The sequence below is a fragment of the Lactuca sativa genome, chromosome 9, assembly GCF_002870075.4.
Source record: "Lactuca sativa cultivar Salinas chromosome 9, Lsat_Salinas_v11, whole genome shotgun sequence".
In the NCBI taxonomy this organism is placed as follows: Eukaryota; Viridiplantae; Streptophyta; class Magnoliopsida; order Asterales; family Asteraceae; genus Lactuca; species Lactuca sativa.
The window spans coordinates 4,172,072-4,192,981 of NC_056631.2; the positions used below are offsets into that span (position 1 = coordinate 4,172,072).

At 40.0% G+C, this 20,910-nt stretch overlaps 1 protein-coding gene across 1 annotated transcript; it reads left to right on the top strand.

The window, feature by feature from the left end:
* Positions 1-17,714: 17,714 nt before the first annotated feature.
* LOC128128439 (uncharacterized) lies at positions 17,715-20,331 on the top strand. The gene is made up of 2 exons (XM_052767378.1): positions 17,715-18,992; positions 20,206-20,331. Exons 1-2 carry the CDS (start codon positions 17,715-17,717, stop codon positions 20,329-20,331), a joined length of 1,404 nt encoding a protein of 467 aa, XP_052623338.1.
* Positions 20,332-20,910: the final 579 nt, after the last annotated feature.

A 20,910-nucleotide genomic window follows, 5' to 3' on the forward strand; every position in this document is an offset into this window, starting at 1 on the left:
CTTGTGATAATATGTATATAACCACATATGATTTGAGGAGGACAAGATTCATTTTTTCCTTCTCGATTCAATAGTTGTGCTCATGTACTTAATCACATATGATTATACATATAATCACATGTGATAAAATACATGAAAACATGTAACAGCCCAAAATCTCAAGTATTGTTAAGTTGCATTTTGGGGGTGTTTTAAAGGGGAGACTCGACGAGTTGGAGCCAGACTCGCCGAGTAGGGTCGCAGGTTTGGTCGTGGGTTCACGACTGGACTCGACGAGTCCAGATATGGACTCGGCGAGTCGACGCTGTTCAGCGGAAACCCTAGCCGTTCAGTATTGGGTCGTATATAAGGGTTATTATGCCGTTATTTCACGACTTTGGATCGATTGGGAAGAACCCTAGGCGACTGGGGCGGCTAGAGCAAGCTTGAAGGCCATTGGTGACCTTGAAGGAATTGTTGTGCAAGGAGGAGAAGGGTTTTGGCTAAAGGAACTGCAGGGAGTTCGAGTTCTGAAGTTTGGGGACATGGAAGGTACATCATTCAGGTAATAATTCGGATTACATTCTCCTGTGATTGATGTGTATATAGATTTAGGGTTTATGGAACCCATTTGGAGTCTAGATGGATTGTTGTGTTGTTATTCAACGTTTATAACCTTGTATTAGGACCCTTAGAGGTCCAGAAGGTCCCATGTTTGTATATTCGAGAATATATGTATCTCAGGAAGCAGTTCGATCGACTGCATGGCGTAGACTCGCCGAGTCGGATGATCAGACTCGGCGAGTAGCTTGAAGATCCACTGGGACTCGCCGAGTTTGTTCTTCAGACTCGGCGAGTAGAGTCGGGGTGGCCCCGCGATTCTTCCACGAGGACCTCGTCGAGTCAAGAGGGATACTCGACGAGTAGAAAGGGATCATGCAGGAATTGGTGAGGACGACTAGACTCGCCGAGTCGCCAGGGTACTCGCCGAGTCCAGTCGAGATGGCCGTTGACCAGAGTTGACCTGTGTGTAACGTTTTAGGGTCAGTTAACGTGGAAGATAGAAGTATTAAAAAGAGATATATGATGAGACAGGGAGCTTGTAGCTCGGAGGATCAAGTGCAAGAGATTTCAGGAGTTGCTATCTTCCAGTGGCCGCGAGGTGAGTCTTCTCACTATACTGTACCCGGAAGGGTTTGACTGTGTGACCGGAAGGTCGGATATGATATGTGATATGTATGCTATATGTGGTAAGTTATTTGTTATATGTGCTATGTATGTTATGTGGGCCGGAAGGCAATATGTTATGGGCCGGAAGGCGATTATGTTATGGGCCGGAAGGCGTGGTAATGAGGACCGGAAGGTCAGGGCCTGGAAAGGCGTATGTGCGTAAGTGTATATTGGGGAACTCACTAAGCTTCGTGCTTACAGTATTTATGTTATGTTGTTTCAGGTTCTTTCAGTAACGCGGAATGGCATCGGCTCGATTGTACACACCGAGGAAAGAGTTGTATTTTGGAGGATCCTGGTTGTCTATTCAAATGAAAATGGAACTATGTTTTGTAATTTGATTATGAATAAGATTTTAAACAAGTGTTTTAATATTAAATTGATTATTTAAATGAAAAATTTTTCTTTGAAAATCCACGGTGTTACAATTGGTATCAGAGCCTTGGTTTGAGGGATTCGGATGCGCCTACAGGTGAGTCTGGACTCAAACTGAGGAATTAAGAAAAGGTTTTCAAATAAATAGTTTTCTAAAAGTGAATAAGAGTTCAAAGAGAAAGCAAGAAAGAGCAGTGTGTACAATCAGCCAGAGCCAAACGGTGATTTCCCAAAATACCCTTACTTTTGTATTATGAAATATCTATTATGCACTTTATGAGACATTATTGCATGCTAGAGACAGGCTAGGTATTTCACATCTTAGGACTAGAGTGGCCTGATTTGTGATGTCTTAGTCTAGGGTTTGCTGTTATATGTGCGTTATGCTTTTGTGTGTATGTGATGAGTGAGAGTATCTAGTTAGAACGCACAAGGGGTAAAGCTACGGGGTACAGAGGTACTCCCGAGGATGAGCCGAGAAGGTGGAGCTACCACAGGTGGGGAGTCCTATGTATGCTTCAATGCTCGAATGCTGCTTGCTTTGTGCTTTGTGGAGTTATCGATGATGGGAGTCAGCTACTAAGTGAGTATGACGATACTCAGGAGGTAGAGGGCTGGCATCATTAGGAACTCTTCAGCAGCTGATAGCAAAGAAGTGGGAGGACAGCGGAAGGGACTAGGGAGTAAACCTAGCCAGATGAGTGCGCTGGTAGAGTAGAGGATTTCGCTGGAAAGCGAGCATGCACGATGAGATGGGTGAAAGAGCAGGTTTATCAGCTACTTAGGAACTCTGGGATGGTCCGTGTGGAAAGTATGGGTAGATGTGGCAGGTAGTATGGGCCCGTACTACTGAAAGCAGAGGACCCATACTTGATACAGGGGGCATCCTAAAGGTCCTAAGGAACAGATTGAGGGGTGATGTTATGGTTCGGATACCATACATCGGAGCGGATACAGAGTGATGTTATGGTCCGGGCACCATACATCGGAACAGATTGAGATAGATGTTGTGGTCCGAGTGCTATACATTGGAGCAGATTGAGGAGTGGTGCTATGGTTCAGGTACCATACACTGAAGCATGTTGAGGAGGGATGTCATGGGATGAGTACCATGGTTCGTAGTGGATGATGCTTGTGGCTATCTTGTTATCCGGTTATGACCGATGAGGTAGAGTTTGGACGCTATGGGTTCCAGGCCTGTAGACCATGATTGAGTACGGAGAGGCGTTCCTCGAGGGGAAAGACAAGTGCCTATCAGAGTATTTTGGTAAGAGTCAAAGACAGGGGAGAATTTCAGTTGAGTCGAGCAATCAGACGACAGAGGAGAGGTCACCTTTTTGGGTGGGTATTGTCATTTATGCTCGTGTGCAAGACGCGAGAGGTCTGGTGTTTCAGTTCTGGATTTGGGAGTACACCCTGCAGGTAGTTATCGATAATGACTTCCCTCAGGGCATCAGGTAGCGGGTGTACCGCGAGACAGAGATTTACCGTGAACAGGCAGTAAGTTGGGGCTGAGGTAGTCGAGAACCACACCACACCTAATTGAGAATAACAGGTTGGGTTATAGTGGTAGCAGTGAAGAGTTCAGACGAGTTTTGCAGTGCGGAGAGTTGTCGTCTATGTTGAGAGTAAGTCCCTGTCCTTGGGACAAATCCGGCGTTGGATACGGGTTGATGAGCTGAAATGAGAGGAACGATGATGCTGCGGTGCAGTCTGCGAGCCAGATATGTTATCGAGCAGTGCAGGTGCTTAGTATTAGATCAGTATGGGATTTGGAACGATTAGAGGCGGCCGTGATGAGAAGTTTTTGAAGAGTTAGCTAGAGGTTCAGAGTATAGGGGATTGATTGACTTCATAAGGGGAGGGACTATCGGGTGTTGCACATCACTTTTCTGGGGCAGGTACGATTTCGCTGGTGAAAGGTAGTCGTGGGTTGATTGTATACTAATTGGTGTTGGTTCGAACCCTAGTGGGGGAGAACCGGGTGCAGTATGTAAGAAAGCAAGAATTGTCAGGAGTAGTAATAAGTGGAGTATAGAGATGCAGTAGGAAAGCATGAGACCATAGGTGTCGATGATCGAGTAAAAAGGGGTTACATCGGAGCTTGCGGGTCCGGTGGTGCATGCCGCAAGTGCGGAAAGGAGGGGCACCGTGCACGGGATTGTTGGCAGTCAGTGCCAATTCAGGATTTGAGGAGGACAGGATGGAGCGGAGCCCCAGAGGGCTCAGGGTCGTGTTTATCTGCGTGCGACAGAGGGAGACGGAGCAGTGCCGGAGGCAGCTGCGGGTATGATGCTTTCATGATGTCTTAATTGTCTTGCATTGATTTGGCGTATTGTTTGTGCTGGTATCTTGTATGGATTTCGATGCGGTATTCTTCGTTTCGCGGGTCTGGCATGGTTATGGATTGGTGCTTCAGGTTTTCACTTTGGCATTCGTTATTCTCTGATGGTTGGGTATGGTTATAATTGGTGTTTTAGTGTCAGTAGTCTTGTGCAGTTTTCGATGTGGTGTTCATCCTTTGGGCAGATTGTGAGTTTGGTTATGGGTTATTGTCGAGGATTCCTTTGGTTATCGTTCGTGAGGGTTGTTAAGGGAGATGCGGCACTGGGTTGATTGCCGGGTAGCATCTACAGTCGTGGAGTGGATGATTGAAGGACTAGATTCTTGTGAGTGGGTTGATCAGGGAGGAGGTGTGTTTTACTGAGGGTTGCTTGTGCTTGTGGGAAGCAGTCAGTGTGTAATTGTTCTCTTTGTACAGGATTGTTCTGAGAGGTCGTTAATGACGATCGGTGGCAGTTAGTCAGTGCTTTAGTGGGGGAGAATTGGAGAATTCTCCGGGAAATCGATGAGTATGGGAGGGTGCTTAGCTGTTGGGATTCAGCAGTGGTTGTCAGCGCAGAGTATAGGCCGACGAGAGCGAGTGTCGGGTATGCGGGGCGGGATACAGACCTAGGGCATTCGATTGTGGAGGCCTGAGAGAAGGCCGGGATCAAGCTCGAGTAAGTAACCGGGGTTATGTGATCAGAGTATTAGTACGTTTGAGGTACGTGATGGGTTGTACTGCATTAATCCCACGGGATTATGTTGTGCATGTTTCTAGAGCTGGAACCGGAAGGTTCCAGAGTTAGAACCTGAGGGTTCGCAGAGTTGGGTGTACGGACCCACAGAGATATAGCCTCGAGTGGCTAGTATGTGTTATGAGAGTCGGTCCAGTCATGCTGGAGACTCTGTTGGTATTGCTGGATCAGTTTGAGATTGCGGATTGTGTATGTTGCAGTGTGATTGCATTGGAAGGTCTGGCCCCGGGTTAGTGATCTTGTTTAGCTGAGGCAGTGATTTTGATGAGTGGAGAGAGTGCATGGGATTGAGAGCCCCTGCAATGAGAACCAGAGTATGTGGATAGCGGTTATGCAAAAAGGGTGGTGTCGCTTGGGGCGAGCACCGTGGCACCGGTTGGAGTGGCATTATGGCCAAGAGGGTTCCTTGGAAAAAGGAAAAGAGGAAGGTGTGTAACTCCGAAGGGGTGCAAGTTCACGAAAGTGAAAGCTACAGAGCAGAATTATGGTTAGAGTATTTCAAGTATGGTTTCGAGCATCGTGTTTGCGGCAGTGAAGTAGGAACCCATCCGGGTTGGGATGACTGACGAGACTCAGAAAGGATGCAAGGGAATAGAGAATCTTGAATTCTCAGTGTGATTCTGATCAGGGTATAGGACGGATATTAGTGGTTCGTCTTGGGAGATGTTCGAGGATATCATCAGTGAATCGGGTTTTTCAACCTGCGAGTGTTGGGACTAGTTCAGTATGTGTATGTGATGGCAAGAGAGAACTTGTGAGAGTTGATCTGAGAGGGAGATCGGATCTCTCAGTCGGTCCGGAATGGGCAAAGTGGGCTTTGGATCGGGGATCCGGTGGTTCAGGGTTTCCTAACCCTTATGGGTTGAGTGATCGTTGAGATTTGGAGCAGAGTGCATCTTGGGTAATTTCCGATTGCAGAGAGTGATGAGCAGTTCAGAGTTCGTATTTTAGTTGACAAAGCAGACTCAGCAGGTTAAAGAGAGTTAGTGATCGTCTAGAGTTAGCAGGAAAGTTATGCAGGCAGACGCCGCTGCGAGCATGTGATTCAGGTCGGCGACTTCGTATTTCTGACGGGGTGTTTCGATTTAGGAAGAGGGGTAAATGGGGGGCCCCGATATGTTAGGTCTTTTCGTGAAGGTGCGAAGGTAGGAAGGGTGGCCTATCGTTTGGAGCTGTCAACGGAATTGGGACGGATCCATGACACTGGTATGTGTCGCAATTGAAGAGGTGTATAGCGAATGAGTCAGCAGTGGTTCTACTAGAGAACGATTAGGTGGATGCGAGCCTGTGTTACGTCGAGAGGCCAGTGGCCGTCGGAGATCGGAAGATCAAGGTTCTGAGGAACAAGGAGGTACCTCTGGTATTGGTCCAGTAGCGGCCTCGGAAGAGATCGGTAGTGTCTAGGGAAGCCGAAACGTGAGATGCGGGAGCAGCAGCCAGAGCTATTTTCAGAGTGAGACTTCGAGGGCGAAGTCTAATTCTAGTGGGGGAGAATTGTAACAGCCCAAAATCTCAAGTATTGTTAAGTTGCATTTTGGGGGTGTTTTAAAGGGGAGACTCGACGAGTTGGAGCCAGACTCGCCGAGTAGGGTCGCAGGTTTGGTCGCGGGTTCACGACTGGACTCGACGAGTCCAGATATGGACTCGGCGAGTCGACGCTGTTCAGCGGAAACCCTAGCCGTTCAGTATTGGGTCGTATATAAGGGTTATTATGCCGTTATTTCACGACTTTGGATCGATTGGGAAGAACCCTAGGCGACTGGGGCGGCTAGAGCAAGCTTGAAGGCCATTGGTGACCTTGAAGGAATTGTTGTGCAAGGAGGAGAAGGGTTTTGGCTAAAGGAACTGCAGGGAGTTCGAGTTCTGAAGTTTGGGGACATGGAAGGTACATCATTCAGGTAATAATTCGGATTACATTCTCCTGTGATTGATGTGTATATAGATTTAGGGTTTATGGAACCCATTTGGAGTCTAGATGGATTGTTGTGTTGTTATTCAACGTTTATAACCTTGTATTAGGACCCTTAGAGGTCCAGAAGGTCCCATGTTTGTATATTCGAGAATATATGTATCTCAGGAAGCAGTTCGATCGACTGCATGGCGTAGACTCGCCGAGTCGGATGATCAGACTCGGCGAGTAGCTTGAAGATCCACTGGGACTCGCCGAGTTTGTTCTTCAGACTCGGCGAGTAGAGTCGGGGTGGCCCCGCGATTCTTCCACGAGGACCTCGTCGAGTCAAGAGGGATACTCGACGAGTAGAAAGGGATCATGCAGGAATTGGTGAGGACGACTAGACTCGCCGAGTCGCCAGGGTACTCGCCAAGTCCAGTCGAGATGGCCGTTGACCAGAGTTGACCTGTGTGTAACGTTTTAGGGTCAGTTAACGTGGAAGATAGAAGTATTAAAAAGAGATATATGATGAGACAGGGAGCTTGTAGCTCGGAGGATCAAGTGCAAGAGATTTCAGGAGTTGCTATCTTCTAGTGGCCGCGAGGTGAGTCTTCTCACTATACTGTACCCGGAAGGGTTTGACTGTGTGACCGGAAGGTCGGATATGATATGTGATATGTATGCTATATGTGGTAAGTTATTTGTTATATGTGCTATGTATGTTATGTGGGCCGGAAGGCAATATGTTATGGGCCGGAAGGCGATTATGTTATGGGCCGGAAGGCGTGGTAATGAGGACCGGAAGGTCAGGGCCTGGAAAGGCGTATGTGCGTAAGTGTATATTGGGGAACTCACTAAGCTTCGTGCTTACAGTATTTATGTTATGTTGTTTCAGGTTCTTTCAGTAACGCGGAATGGCATCGGCTCGATTGTACACACCGAGGAAAGAGTTGTATTTTGGAGGATCCTGGTTGTCTATTCAAATGAAAATGGAACTATGTTTTGTAATTTGAATATGAATAAGATTTTAAACAAGTGTTTTAATATTAAATTGATTATTTAAATGAAAAATTTTGCTTTGAAAATCCACGGTGTTACAAAACAACAACTGAATCGACAAAGCGAAAATGAATTGTGTCCACATAAATCATATGTGATTAGATTCATATAATCACATGTGATTAGATGTATTTAATCACATATGATTAATTTGGATAAAGATTTATTTTCGTGTTCATTGTTCAATATTTGTTATCATGTATATAATCATATATGATTGTATGTATCCAATCACATATGATTTATATAGACATGATTCATTTTTTTCAAACAAAATCATATGTGATTAGAAAAATATAATCACATCTGATTAAATGTATTTAATCACATATGATTAAAGTGGAAAATACAATTATTGAATCGAGAACGCGAAAATGAATCTTAGCCACATAAATTATATGTGATTATATACACGTAATGGGAGACTTGGTGTAGCTCGCCTCATTGAACTTGAAAATCAGCTAGCATGTGCAAGATAGATCCTTTCCTTTTCAAGAACCTACACAACAATTATAACATTATTTAGCTTTTGCTTTGTTGTAATACTCTTATCAAACTTATGTACATATTTCCTTATTTTCTCTTTGATTTTAGTCCTCTGTTTGGGATATGTTTTCTTACCTTTCAACCCATTATTAAAGTTTGATAAAACTATATTTAATCTTATATGATTTATATGGACAACATTCTTTTTTTTGTCTGCATAAATCATGTGATTAGATGCATATAATCACATGTGATTAGATATATTTAATCAAATGTGATTAGATATATTTAATCAAATGTGACTATATGTATCTAATCACATATGATTTATATAGACATCATTGTTTTATGTCTATATAAAATATAACCTATAACTTATATTTAGTTGTTTTTTTTGTTTAACTATCATCTTTTTATAAATAAAATGTAACACCGTAAATTTCAAGACAAAATTTTCATTTTAAATAATCATTTTATTCTTAGAACACTTGTTAAAAATCTCATTCATAATCAAATTACAAAACATAGCTTCATTTTCACTTGCATAGAAAACCAGGATCCTCCAAAATATGACTCTTGCTCTGGTGTGTACAATCAAGCCGGTGTCGTACCGTGATACTGAAAGAAACCTGAAAACAACATAACACAAAACATTGTAAGCACGAAGCTTAGTGAGTTCCCCAAAATACCACACACATAACACGTATAAGCCACTCGAGGCTATAACTCTATGGGTCCGTGCACCCAAACTCTATGAACCCTCAGGTTCTAACTCTGTGAACCTTCCGGTTCTAACTCTAGGAACCCTTCGGTTCCAACTCTGCAAACATTCACAGCATAAATCACATAGAAATAATGCAGTACAACACATGACATACATAGCATACAAATACTCTGTCACATAACTCTGGTTACCTACTCAAGGTAAAGTGTAGTGAGAAGACTCACCTGGCAAGCAAAAAGCAGATATCTCCATACTCAGATCTCGAACTCGCCACCGCCTAACACGTAAGGCAAAACTCTCATGACTATAACTCTCGAGACTAGAATCAATCCTCTTAATGCACCCTCTTAAGGGTAAAAGACTATTTTACCCCTCTCTTGGCCCAAAGGCCACATCGCTGACCAAACCCTAAAATTCAATGGTCAACCCTTGGTCAAAATCAAAGTCCTCAGTCAAAGTCAACCCCTGACTGACCCTACTCGCCGAGTCAACTCTATGACTCGCCGAGTTTCTATAATCAGAACTTCACTCAATCCGCGACCTAACTCGCCGAGTCACTCCGAGACTCGCCGAGTCCAACAACTCTGAGTCCACTCGCACACAACTCACCGAGTCATCCCTTGACTCACCGATTCTCGACTCCACTAGGGAATATCGGGACTTTTCGACAAGACTCGCCGAGTCCAAGAACAGACTCGCCGAGTCCAAGACTATCATCAACCTACTCGCCGAGTTGTTCATACAACTCGCCGAGTTCCAGGCCATCTTCATCCAACTCGTCGAGTACACCCATGTGACTCGCCGAGTACCACCGGTCTGAATCCATTCAGAAGCATTCCAGGCCATGCAATTGCTCCAAAACATAGATCTAGCCTCCTACCACTCATCCATCACGTAAAGTGGCAAACTTTACGTGAATCCAAAGAGATCTAGGCCATTTGCACATTGGGCTAGGGTTTGGGACATGAAAGCTTCACTAAACACTCCAACACAGGGACTTTCATGCTCTCTAATTCTTCTCCCTTCCAGATCTGAGGTAGCAACCTCAGATCTAACCTCTAGACTTCCCATTACATCCATAGACAAGTTCCCACAAACCCCAAAATGAAGAAACACATAATAACAGCCCAAGAACGAGATATTACCTCCAAGAGATGCCCCAACTGCACTGTAATTCGAATCCAAGCAAAGCCCCTTGCTCCAAGCCTTCAATCTCCCAAAATTCCTACAACAATTACTTGTCCAAGCTCCAATCCACTCAACAATGGTGCTTCTCTGCGATTTAGGGTTTTCTGGGGCTCAAGGGGTGATAAGGAGGCTGGGAGGAAAACATAATGTTCTTTATATAGGGCTCAACCCTGAGAATTAGGGTTTTCTCCAATCAGCGCCTACTCGCCGAGTCCTCCTCACTGACTCGCCGAGTCGGCTACTTAGCACGCGACCCAGTCGCGACTCTACTCGCCGAGTCCATCCATGGACTCGCCGAGTCACTCTTTCACAACTTACTCTTTTAGCCCTTCAACTCTACTCTTGATATTTCGGGATGTTACAATTCTCCCCCACTTAAATTAGGCTTCGTCCTCGAAGCCTATGGCAACTCAACTCCAGAATACTCCCACGACGCGCCACCTGGCCCTGGAAAGTGCTACGCAACACCCGATAATCCCCCTTAAGGAAATTAATCGATCTCATAACTCTGATCCTCAGATGAACTCCTCAAGAACTTTTCGCCACGACTGCCTCTAGTCATTCCAAATCTCGTACCAATCAAGTACCAAACAACTCAACTGCTCAATAACATCCCTGGCTCATAGATCGAACCACGAAATCACCGTACCCCTCACCTCAACTCATCAAACGTCGCTCCAACACCGGGATCATCCCAAGAACAGGGACCCACTCCCATTTTCAACACCCAACATAGATAGAAAACTCTCTACACTGCTAAACTCGACTGAACTCCCCACTGATACCACTATAATACATCCTACTATACTCAAATAGGTGTAGTGTGGTCCTCGACTATCTCAGTCCCAACTGACTATCTGCTCATGACAAATCACTGCCTCGCGGCACACATGCTACCTGATACTCTGGAAAAAATCATCATCAATAACGACCTGCAGGGTTTACCCCTAAACCCAAAACTAAAACATCAGGCCTTTCATGTTCCGCACACGAACATAAATAGCACCACTCACATAGAAGGTGACCTCTCCTCTATCGACTGATTGCTCAACTCAGACCGAAATTCTCCTCTCCCTCTAACTCCTTACCAAAATACTCTGATAGGCTCTCGACTTCCCTCTCGAGGGACGCCTCTCCAAATTCAATTATGGCCTACAGGCCTAAAACCCATAGCGTCCAATCTCTACCTCATCAATCGTGACCGGATAACTAGAGAATCACAAGCATCATTCACTACGAACCATGGTACTCATCCCATGACATCTCTTCTCAATATGCTCCGGTGTATGGTACCTGAACCATAGCATCACTCCTCCATCTGCTCCGATGTATGATACTCGAACCATAACATCACTCCTCAATCTGCTCCGATGTATGGTACTCAACCATAACATCACTCTTCAATCCGCTCCAATGTATGGTACTCGAACCATAACATCACTCCTCAATCTGCTCTGATGTATGGTACTCGAACCATACATCACTCCTTAATACGCTCATTAGAATCTTCAGAATACTCCCTGTATCAAGTATGGGTCCTCTGCTTTCAGTAGTACGGGCCCATACTACCTGCCACATCTACCCATACTTTCCACACGGACTATCTCGGGGCTCCTAAGTAGCTGCTCGACCTTCTCGTTCACCAATTCCATCGCGCGCTCGCTCCCCAGCGAAATTCTCTACCCTGCCAGTGCACTCATCTGGCTAAGGTTACTCCCTAGGCTCTTCTCAGATTCCCACACTTCTCTGCCATCAGCTGCTGAAGAGCTCCTAATGATGCCAGCCATCTACCTCCTGAATATCGTCATATTCGCTTGGTAGCTGACTCCCATCATCGAGAGTTCCACAAAGCACGAAGCAATCAGCATTCGAGCATCGAAGAATATATATGACTCACTCTGGGTGATAACTCCGCTTGCTCTGCTCATCCTCGGAAGTACCACCGAACTCTGCAACTCTTCCCCTTGCGGGCTCTAACTATTCTTTCTCCAAGTACTACAGTACCCATCTAGGTATCTTCCTTAGATTACTCCTCTACTCAAATCCCCTAAAGGATTCCAATCAAATATTCTCACTCATCACATACTCAAAAGCACGACGCATATCACAACAATTCCTAGGCTAAGGCATCACAAATCAGGCCACTCTAGTCCTAATATATGGAATACCTAGCCTGTCTCTAGTATGCAATAATATCTCATAAAGTGCATTATAAATATCTCATAACACAAAAGTAAGGGTATTTTGGGAAATCACCGTTCGGGCTCTGGCTGATTGTACACACTGCTCTTTCTCGTTTTCTCTTTGAACTCTTATTCGCTTTAGAAAATTATTTCTTTGAAAACTTTTCTTACTTCCTCAGTTTGAGTCCAGAATTACCCGAAGGCGCATCCGAATCCCTCAAACCAAGGCTCTGATACCAACTTGTAACACCGTAAATTTCAAGACAAAATTTTCATTTTAAATAATCATTTTATTCTTAGAACACTTGTTAAAAATCTCATTCATAATCAAATTACAAAACATAGCTCCATTTTCACTTGCATAGAAAACCAGGATCCTCCAAAATATGACTCTTGCCCTGGTGTGTACAATCAAGCCGGTGTCGTACCGTGATACTGAAAGAAACCTGAAAACAACATAACACAAAACACTGTAAGCACGAAGCTTAGTGAGTTCCCCAAAATACCACACACAAAACACATATAAGCCACTCGAGGCTATAACTCTATGGGTCCGTGCACCCAAACTCTGTGAACCCTCAGGTTCTAACTCTGTGAACCTTCCGGTTCTAACTCTAGGAACCCTTCGGTTCCAACTCTGCAAACATTCACAGCATAAATCACATAGAAATAATGCAGTACAACACATGACATACATAGCATACAAATACTCTGTCACATAACTCTGGTTACCTACTCAAGGTAAAGTGTAGTGAGAAGACTCACCTGGCAAGCAAAAAGCAGATATCTCCATACTCAGATCTCGAACTCGCCACCGCCTAACACGTAAGGCAAAACTCTCATGAATATAACTCTCGAGACTAGAATCAATCCTCTTAATGCACCCTCTTAAGGGCAAAAGACTATTTTACCCCTCTCTTGGCCCAAAGGCCACATCGCTGACCAAACCCTAAAATTCAATGGTCAACCCTTGGTCAAAATCAAAGTCCTCAGTCAAAGTCAACCCCTGACTGACCCTACTCGCCGAGTCAACTCTATGACTCGCCGAGTTTCTATAATCAGAACTTCACTCAATCCGCGACCTAACTCGCCGAGTCACTCCGAGACTCGCCGAGTCCAACAACTCTGAGTCCACTCGCACACAACTCACCGAGTCATCCCTTGACTCACCAATTCTCGACTCCACTAGGGAATATCGGGACTCTTCGACAAGACTCGCCGAGTCCAAGACTATCATCAACCTACTCGCCGAGTTGTTCATACAACTCGCCGAGTTCCAGGCCATCTTCATCCAACTCGTCGAGTACACCCATGTGACTCGCCGAGTACCACCGGTCTGAATCCATTCAGAAGCATTCCAGGCCATGCAATTGCTCCAAAACATAGATCTAGCCTCCTACCACTCATCCATCACGTAAAGTGGCAAACTTTACGTGAATCCAAAGAGATCTAGGCCATTTGCACATTGGGCTAGGGTTTGGGACATGAAAGCTTCACTAAACACTCCAACACAGGGACTTTCATGCTCTCTGATTTTTCTCCCTTCCAGATCTGAGGTAGCAACCTCAGATCTAACCTCTAGACTTCCCATTACATCCATAGACAAGTTCCCACAAACCCCAAAATGAAGAAACACATAATAACAGCCCAAGAACGAGATATTACCTCCAAGAGATGCCCCAACTGCAATGTAATTCAAATCCAAGCAAAGCCCCTTGCTCCAAGCCTTCAATCTCCCAAAATTCCTACAACAATTACTTCTCCAAGCTCCAATCCACTCAACAATGGTGCTTCTCTACGATTTAGGGTTTTCTGGGGCTCAAGGGGTGATAAGGAGGCTGGGAGGAAAACATAATGTTCTTTATATAGGGCTCAACCCTGAGAATTAGGGTTTTCTCCAATCAGCGCCTACTCGCCGAGTCCTCCTCACTGACTCGTCGAGTCGGCTACTTAGCACGCGACCCAGTCGCGACTCTACTCGCCGAGTCCATCCATGGACTCGCCGAGTCACTCTTTCACAACTTACTCTTTTAGCCCTTCAACTCTACTCTTGATATTTCGGGATGTTACATAAAAGTTTTAGCCAAAAATTCCTTCCAATTTATCAATTTTTTGACTAAAATATCGATACTTTGTTATTTCTATTAATAGGTTAATATTATCTTTAACTAAAGAGATACTAATTAAAAAAAATGATATAATGAGCCTACAAGACTACATCTATGAATTGTAATAAAAAATCAACCCACAAAAATGATACGGAAATAAAACTTTATTTCATATATTAAATATAACTTTATTTGTCATATATATATATATATATATATATATATATATATATATATATATATATATATATATATATATATATATATATATATATATATATATATATATATATATATATATATATATATATATATATATATATATATATAATAAGACTAAGTCCATATATTATAGCTATAATGTCCATAAATTTAAATGAAACTACACTAAATATACGAGCCCACCAAAGCCTCTTCCGTTTTGAGTCACTTTCAAAAATATAACCTAGTTTTAAAAAGTCCAAAACGTTAGTATTACCTCATCTTTTCTAGGGATACAACTCCTTTTCGCTCAAGTAATTGATACCTCTTCTGATGAGGCTTCCTCTCCAGCAATAGTAGTCCTATAATCTTACTGCTTCAGCCACACTCACTACCATTTCCACCGGTGATTAGAGACCAATCGAACTCCAATCCACACTGATTTTGTTCCTATTGCCTCAATCATGTTTCAGTCTTGATGGTTGGCGAAGGGCGGAAAAACCAAATCGAATGGATGCTAAAACGATGATCGTCGGAGAAACCTTATATTGGTTGCAACAGTATCGATGGCGGCAGCGACGGTGGCCGGCTTAACCAGAACCTGTAGCCTTCTTTAGATCTGGTGAAAAGAGATTGGGAAACGATGTCCTTCAACTTCAAATCTGGTAGAAAATAGCTCCAGTGATCAGAAAAATGGTATCGGGAATGCTTTTCAATTGGAAAATAGAGTCGGAGGAACTTGGCTAAGAGACCTAAAAACATGGTCACTATCTTTTTTTTTAAGAGGATAGGTGTTGTGATGTCAATGAGAATGGTATTTGGGAATCATACATTGTAGCAATTTCAAATGCTATGAAGAAACCCATAACAATGTTGGAAGCAAATAAGATGTTTGTGATCGATATGCTATTTTATCAATAGAAAAATGGACATAATTAGGTCTTGATTATATGTCCCTTATTTACAGGTAATGTTTAAAAACTAAAGCAATAGTAACGATATATAAATTTGAATTTGTATGTAATTTATTCGGAAATACATACTTGCCTTTAAATTTTAATTCTTCACATGTATTATGGAGTAACTCTAAGTGGGCTCCAACAATATGAAGTCAGACTACGAATTATGGTGTTGACTTGAGCACAAGAAGTTGTACATGTAGGAAGGGACGACCTTAAGCTATTGTTTGTAAAGGGAGGGCTTAGGGCCCCAAATTGTAAGGGGCCCCATTTTCAAGTCCAGTTTATTGACTATTGAGTCTAGCTATACTATCCATTCCTCAACAAAAAAAAAAACGTCGGCTGACTAAAGATCCAAACAATCACCGAACAAGTAACGGATGTTGTGACGACTAATCAACTTCCCTTCTTTTCTCTCGGACTCGATTCTATCATTCAATCGATTCTTCTCCAATCGACCAATCGTCAATCATTCTTCCATTCCACAATCCACAGCCTATCGATTCCAATCGTCCAATTGTCAATCGATTCTCCAATCGAATTGCTTATCGGATTCAGGATTCTCCATTGCTGATCGCTCAAAAATTGATTCTTCTGTGACTGTTGGCATTGAATTGAAACGGTAATTTGCTTGTATTTTCCATTATGTACTTATGTGGTTAAATGTTAAATTGTTTATTGTTAATAGCCGTGATTAATGGAGCAATGTTCTAAAGACTAAAAATGTCAACCTATATTGCTGATTAATGGACTAGTTGGTTTTGATTTGCTTACACATGTTCATCTTTAGTTAAACGAAGTAGGGACCTTAGTATTTATCTTGCTGTTTGACATGTTTCTTCATGGATCTAATTGGATGAATATCTGATCTAGTTATATGAATTAATGCAAAAAAAAAATTCTTTATTATTAGTCATAATATATATTCAGACATGTTCTAAAGACTAAAAATGTCAATCTATATTGCTGATTAATGGAGTAATTGTTGCCTAGCCAATAAGTTTTGTCTAACTGCATCATTTGTTTTATTTGGTGAATCATTACTCAAAAAGGTTGATGCTTTTTGGCTTTTAGTTTGATTGATTGGCCCCAAACTCCAATATCTAGAAAAGTCTTCGTCAATACATACAAAACTGAATTTTTATGGAATATATCCATAGCATAGAATGATAGAACAAGCTTTTTTGATCAAACATACCATATTTGATTTGAATTATGTGGTTTGGCATCATAATTTTGTTTTGCTTTTAATGAGATTCTTGTTTGACATCTAGTTATATAATGTCTTACAATTAAAAACAATGTTTTATTATTAAGTTATGTAACTTGTATTCTAATTGTTTTTGGCTTTTTCCAAATGACATGAATGATCAAATTTGTTAATCTTTTCAATTTTCTGATTTTTTTATTTCAGATTGGCAGATTCCATTGTTCACTGATTTCAGATTGGCAGATTCCGTTATTTTTGAGCTTTCCATTATCTTAAGGGCGGTATAATCCTAATCTATATCTTCTATACTATAGTTATTATTAATCAAATAATTATCAAACATGTCAAAGAGAAAATACGAATCAGGTGCTTCAAAAAGGAAACGAAAAATGCAAGAAGAAGTTTTTATAGATAAACAAAAAGGTTCATTTTTAAAATATTTAACTACAAACAAAAATGTTGATAATGAACAAGAAGAAATTAATGTTGATAATGAACCAGAACAAGCTAATGTTGATAATAATATTGAACAAACTAATATTGAAATTGATAACGAACAAACTAATAGTGAAAATAATAATGAACAAACTAATATTGAAATTAATAATGAACAAACTAATAGTGAAAATGATAACGAACAAACCAATATTGAAATTGATAACGAACAAACTAATAGTGAAAATAATAACACACCTTTAAACATATATGACCCAAGTAGATGGAATAATATTAGTACGAATTTAAGAGATTTAATTGTAGAAAAAGGGTCCTATTAAAATTTATTATTTTAAATTTCCAAAAGATCAACACTTAAGAAGCTTTAGTACATCTCTTTATATGCAAAAAATACCAAATGGAGAAAAATACGAACGAACATGGTTGGTTTATTCCATAGATGTAGACAGAGTTTTTTGTTTTTGTTGTAAATTATTTAATGTGAATACATCTACATGTTCATTAGCACATAAAGGTAACAATGATTGGAATAATATTTCTAGTATACTAAAAAGACATGAAGCAAGTAACTGACACATTCTTAATATGAGGTCATGGAATGACTTACAAACTAGATTAACAAATAATAAAACAATTGACAAGCAAATCCAAGAACAAATAAATAAAGAAAAAGATCATTGGAAAAACGTGTTAATAAGAATCATTGCTGTAGTTAAAACTTTAGGAAAATGTAATTTAGCATTTCGTGGAACAAATGAAAAAATTTATGAAGAAAATAATGGTAATTTTTTAACTATAATTGAAATGATTGCTGAATTTGATCTTATTATGCAAGAACATATTAGGAGAATTAATGACAAAGAAATTCATAATCATTATCTTGGACATAATATGCAAAACGAACTTATTAGTTTATTAGGAGAAGAAGTTAAAACTAAAATTATTAAAAAAGTAAGAGAGGCTAAATACTTTTCAATAATACTTGATTGTATTCCTGATACAAGTCATAAGGAACAAATGTCAATTATCTTACAATGTTTAGATCTTTCAACCACTCCAATAGAAGTTAAGGAATACTTTCTAGGATTTTTAGTTGTAGATAATACAACCGGTAAAGACTTATATGATGCTATAGTTGATGAAATTAAAAATATAGGACTAGATATAAATGATGTTAGGGGTCAAGGTTACGACAATGGTTCAAATATGAAAGGAAAACATCAAGGTATACAGAAACGATTGTTAGATATTAACCCTAAAGCATTCTACACTCCTTGTGGTTGTCATAGTTTAAATTTAGTAATTTGTGATAGGGCTAATTCGTGTGAAAGAGCTAGTGAATTTTTTGGAGTTATACAACGTATATATTCGATATTTGCTTCATCAACTCAAAGGTGGAAAATATTACAAGATAATATACCAAACCTAACACTTAAATCATTATCGCAAACTCGTTGGGAAAGTACGGTAGAAAGTGTAAAAGCAATTAGATTTCAAGCACTACAATTAAGAAAAACACTTTTACAATTATCTAAAAATTGTGGAGATCCAAAAATTAAAAGTGAGGCTAAATGTTTAGCTACATATGAACTTGAAAACTATGAATTTTTATTAGGAATGATTATTTGGTATGATGTTTTGTTTGCTATTAACACTGTTAGTAAAAGCTTGCAATCAAATGATATATGTATCGATGATGCTATAGATCAACTAAATGGACTTTTGTGTTTCTTTGAAGAATATAGAGAAAACGGATTTGAAAAGGCTTTAGATTATGCAAAAGAATTGGCTTTAGAAATGAATGTAAAACCAGAATTTCGTGAAAAGCGTATCATTCAAAGAAATAGACGATATGATGAAAATGTTGCTAATGAAACTATTAAAACTCCTATTCAGTTATTTAAAACTGATTACTTTTTATATATAGTAGATAAAGTCATTACTTCACTTAAAAGTAGATTTGAGCAATTTAATGAGTTCAAAAATATTTTTGGTTTTCTATTTAGTATAGAAAAATTAAAATCATTTGATGAAAATACTTTAAAAAAACATTGTTTAAATCTTGAAAAAACTTTAAAGCATGATGATAGCTTAGATATTAATGGTTTAGATTTATTTCATGAACTAAAACTAGTAAGACATATTGTACATTTAGAAGGTGATACAATTATTAATATACTTAATTAAATTAAAAAGTTTAGTTCTTTTCCAAATACATATGTTGCCTATAGGATTATTAACTATTCCTGTAACCGTTGCCTCTGCCGAAAGAAGTTTTTCTAAATTAAAACTATTAAAAAATTATTTAAAATCTACAATGTCACAAAAAAGATTAAATGGATTAGCAATTTTATCAATTGAAAAACAGTTAGTAAAAGAAATTGATTATGAAAATTTCATTAAAGAATTTGCATCTAAAAAAGCAAGAAAAATTAACTTTACGTCATAAAATATATTCACAAAAAACATATACATAAAAAAAAAATTAACTCCACCATTTGTAAACTTTTTAGTTTATTATTGCCGGTCCCAAGCCCGGATAAAAGATGAGGGTTTATAACATTAAGAATAGTAAATGCCAAAGGGTCCCAAATTTTTGGTTCGCTTAGAGCCCCTAAACTCGTTGAGCCGGCCCTATATATATATATATATATATATATATATATATATATATATATATATATATATATATATATATATATATATATATATATATATATATATATATATATATATATATATATATATATATATATATATATATATATATATATATATATAACGTAACCCTACTACTACGTAATATCGTGTATAACGAATTTGATTTCATTTTAAATTCCTGTAATTAATTCTCATCATCACAATACAACTAACTCACCTACACGATATTACGTAGTAGTAGGGTTACGTAAGCCAACGAGCTCCTTTCCTTTTGTGTTTAAACTTTAATTCCTACTATGAGGTAAAGGTAATTAATTAATTAATAAGTATATATGTCCTTTTTTTGCATCTGAAAGTAAGAGTTGTAATCTTTATTTATTTATTTTTATTTTTTTTTGGTATTTAATGAGAACAGGCGACTGAACAAGGTGTTATGAATGTTGCTCTAAATCTTATTACGCATGTTGCGTTAATCATCACGGCCCATTTTGATGACATCTACTCTCAGAAAGACCGTTGCATAGGAATGTTTAATCACTAGTTTATTAATTTTAAGGAAATAAGTTAAATGGTTTTGGGCGGGAAGTGACTTACACGGTGTGTTGCCACCGACAACACAAGACTTTATTATCAGGTTTTGAACACTATTTAAAGTCACTAACCTTATTGTCTTCTCTCATATCGCCTGCAAACTCCCATAAACCCTAGCCTCCTTTCATTAATTATAGCGTCATGGTATTATTAGGCTAAACGGTATCGAGGCGAGAAAGCTATGCGTGGGGCTGAGGTGACAAGCTCACCTACGCGTGAACACCGCCCCAGGTGTGCATAGGTGACTTGTGGAGTAATACCCTTCATAGAAGAAGTCAGCCAATGAAATGAAAGGAAAAAGCAGCGTTGAACGAATCTTTTGACCGGGTAAGGATTAAACAAAAAAAAATACAATTAAATTTAAATAAGACAAAACTGCAAAAATAGTCCCTGTGGTTTGCATTTTTTCAGGAAACAAGTCCAAACAGTGACTTTTTTTGATTCGTGGTCCTTTTGGAGTGGTTTGTATGTGAAAATGGTCCCTCCGAAAATTGAAATGACTATAATACCCTTGGGGTATTTATTTTTC

What these genes read in the sequence shown, in the direction of transcription:
- LOC128128439 (XM_052767378.1), top strand. Translation starts at nt 17,715, where the DNA reads ATGAGGTCATGGAATGACTTACAAACTAGATTAACAAATAATAAAACA. An exon ending in ATAGACGATATGATGAAAAT is followed by an intron (nt 18,993 to 20,205) that starts GTTGCTAATGAA and finishes TAATGAGAACAG; the next exon opens with GCGACTGAACAAGGTGTTAT.